This window comes from Vicugna pacos, chromosome 21 (genome assembly GCF_048564905.1).
Source record: "Vicugna pacos chromosome 21, VicPac4, whole genome shotgun sequence".
NCBI lineage: Eukaryota > Metazoa > Chordata > Mammalia > Artiodactyla > Camelidae > Vicugna > Vicugna pacos.
In genome coordinates this window covers 27008258-27010877 of record NC_133007.1, presented here as the reverse complement: position 1 = coordinate 27010877, position 2620 = coordinate 27008258, and the positions used below count along the sequence as shown (strand labels likewise).

The following is a 2620-nucleotide window of genomic DNA, read 5'->3' as shown; positions in this document are numbered from 1 at the left end:
AGAACACACTGTTAAAGGTGGGAAGAGACGGTGTAGCTTTTGGTACAATGCATGAAAAATTGAGACACTAACCACATCTTGGACAAGTCTTTAAAGACTCACGTGACCTAGAAATAGCTTCACAGGGGTAGCTTTCCTAGGCGTCTCATCTCTCATAACTTCTAGGAGAAGAAGACTGATCTGTTTCATGAAAATGCAGGAGGAATCTTTATCTCATGTTTGGGAAAATTCAACATCAGGCAGAGACATGCCCTGCGTCTGACTGAAGAGCCGAGCAGACTGGGAGGAATCTCACCAATGCAGTGCCAGCCCTTCTCCTCGTGATCTCTTGCTTCCCTCAGATGCCATTAAATTGCCTCATTGCTGCTCTATAAAAGGTGTCCCCAGCTGCCAGTTCCTCAGATCACTGGCTTCTTCCAGCTCTGCTCCTATTAGCAAAGAGGGTAAGTCCATGCCTCGGGTAGTGACACAGCAAGAAAGAGAAGCTTGGTGACGCTGGCATGGAGAACGGGGGGTTGAGCGTGGTCAGGACTAGACACTGAGGTCGTGGCAGCAGCTGGTAGGATGCGCAGATCCTGGGGCGTGAGAGGAGAGGCCAAGCTGTCAGTCCTGTGTGAGAGGGCTTTTTCCAGAAAACTGGGGCACCACCCTCACTCCGTCTCTGGATGCAGAGGTGCAGTCCCCTCTTGGGTCCATCAGTGAGGTGCAGTGACAGTCCAGCTGATCCAAAGAGCAAAAGGTTGAACCTTACTCAAATTTGGCCTTGTCAGGCTCTGCCAGGCTCAGCTGGAGACTCAGGTTGGCTCAGGGTCTGGTGATACAAATCTGCCTTCCCCAGACCCTGGCTGGCCAAGCAGAGGGAAGAAGGGAAGCCATTCTTAGGAGGATTGGCGGTGAGGAAAAGCCAGCTGGGAAACAACAATTTCCCAAGGAGAGTTCACCGTGCAGACACGGAAGTGAGGAAGAAGAGAGGAGGCCTGGAGAGTTGGGTAAAAACACAGGTTATCAATCACGCTTTCAAGTCCTTCATTTTCCATTTTGGAAATGGAGACCCACTGGGCAGAGGTGACTTGTGCAAAGGCACACAGCCAGGTAGAGGCACAAGAGCTCAGGTCAGGATCCCTGGCTCTGTGTCCACCTAAATGCCAGGTCTGGGTGCCTGTGCCCTCCTCGAAAAGACCTCTGCTTTTAAACTATTCTTTCTGAAGGGGGTGCTGTAAGTTTCCTGAGAAGCCTTCCTAGTTCTGATAAGACCTTTCTTTTCAGACTTTGCAAAGCCACGGAAAGATGTATGACCAGCAGAAGCAAGTACAGTTCCCTCCATCTTGTGTGAAAGGTTCGGGATTGGGGGCTGCGAAAACCACCAAAGGTACTTCTGCAAAAGGTCCTGCTCCATGCCAGACTGAAGCCTGTGTGAAATGCCCAGCTCCATGCTCAACCCAAACCTACGTGAAATGCCCGGCTCCGTGCCAGACTCAGACCTACGTGAAATGTGCAGCTCCTTTGCAGACCTTTGTGACGTGCCCAGCTCCGTGCCAGACGACCTACGTGAAATGCCCAGCTCCCTGCCAGACGTATGTGAAGTGCCCAGCTCCATGCCAGAAGACCTATGTGAAGTGCCCGGCCCCCTGCCAGACCCAGACCTACTATGTCCAGGCGCCTTCTCCCTGCCAGACCTACTACGTTCAGGCTCCTGCAAGTGCCTCAGGGCCCCAGTGTGGTGTCCCTGATCCATGCTCTGCTCCCTGTTCCACCAGCTACTGCTGCCTGGCTCCCCGGACCTTCGGGGTGAGCCCCCTGAGACGCTGGGTCCAACGGCCCCAAGGCTGGAATTCAGGATCATCTGGTTGCTGTGAGGCTTCTGGGTGCGGCAGCTCCGGATGTGGCAGCTCTGGGTGCTGCTGCTTGGGAATTATTCCCATGAGATCCCGAGGTCCCGCGTGCTGCGACCACGAGGATGACTGCTGCTGCTAAGTGCGGAAGAACAGCCCTGCTCTACCTCCCGGGACGCTCACCAGCCTCTGCTCCCCTCCCTGTATTCCCAGTGGTGTTGAATCTCGTCGCTTCACCTCCCTGCTCTGCTTCTTTTTCAAGGCAGCCTGCCAGAGTTAGCGCAACACCCAAGCTTTGGCAAGAATAAAGCTCTGAAAGCAATTCATACTGACTTCCTGTCTGTTTATTTTGTTCATATTTATGCTTTTCTATCAGAAGCTCATCCACCCTCCTCCCAACTCTTGCTTCTCAACGAAAGGAAGGGTCTGCAGGGGCACGAACACGCAGATCGATCTGGTGCAATCGCAGCCCGGGATCCCTATGCCTCCCGGAACGCTGTGAATAAACTTCCCTACGCGAGTTAGAAGAATCACAGGCTGGAGATTTAGGGGTGGAGGGGTGCTCTTTCTTGCCCTCTGATCAGTCTGCGGAGCGGGCTTGGCTATGGTGAGGCCCTCACGGCAGCGTGGTTGCTGCGTGAACTCGGAGCTCATCGTCCTGGCTGGTGCAGGGACTGCAGAACCAGATGTGTCCCTGCTGCTACGTGCGTGGCTTGAGCCCATGGCGGACCTTACGGGTTATGTTTTCTCCTCCGATGTCATAGAGTAAAGACCTGAGGGAAGAGGCT

General features: G+C 53.8%; 1 protein-coding gene across 3 annotated transcripts; it reads left to right on the top strand.

Moving 5' to 3' along the window:
• Nucleotides 1–286: 286 nt before the first annotated feature.
• Nucleotides 287–2222, top strand: KPLCE (KPRP N-terminal and LCE C-terminal like protein). Of its 3 annotated transcripts, none has more exons than XM_006214741.3 (2): nucleotides 287–443; nucleotides 1267–2218. In XM_006214741.3, the coding sequence occupies exon 2, from the start codon at nucleotides 1288–1290 to the stop codon at nucleotides 1972–1974; it is 687 nt and encodes a 228-aa protein (XP_006214803.2). In that variant the 5' UTR covers nucleotides 287–443; nucleotides 1267–1287; the 3' UTR covers nucleotides 1975–2218. The 3 variants fall into 3 exon arrangements, with proteins under 3 accessions (XP_006214803.2, XP_072802011.1, XP_072802012.1); XM_072945910.1 differs by lacking the exon at nucleotides 287–443 and adding an exon at nucleotides 501–673 and having other exon boundaries at nucleotides 1267–2222; XM_072945911.1 differs by lacking the exon at nucleotides 287–443 and adding an exon at nucleotides 710–989 and having other exon boundaries at nucleotides 1267–2222.
• The last annotated feature ends 398 nt before the right edge of the window (nucleotides 2223–2620 follow it).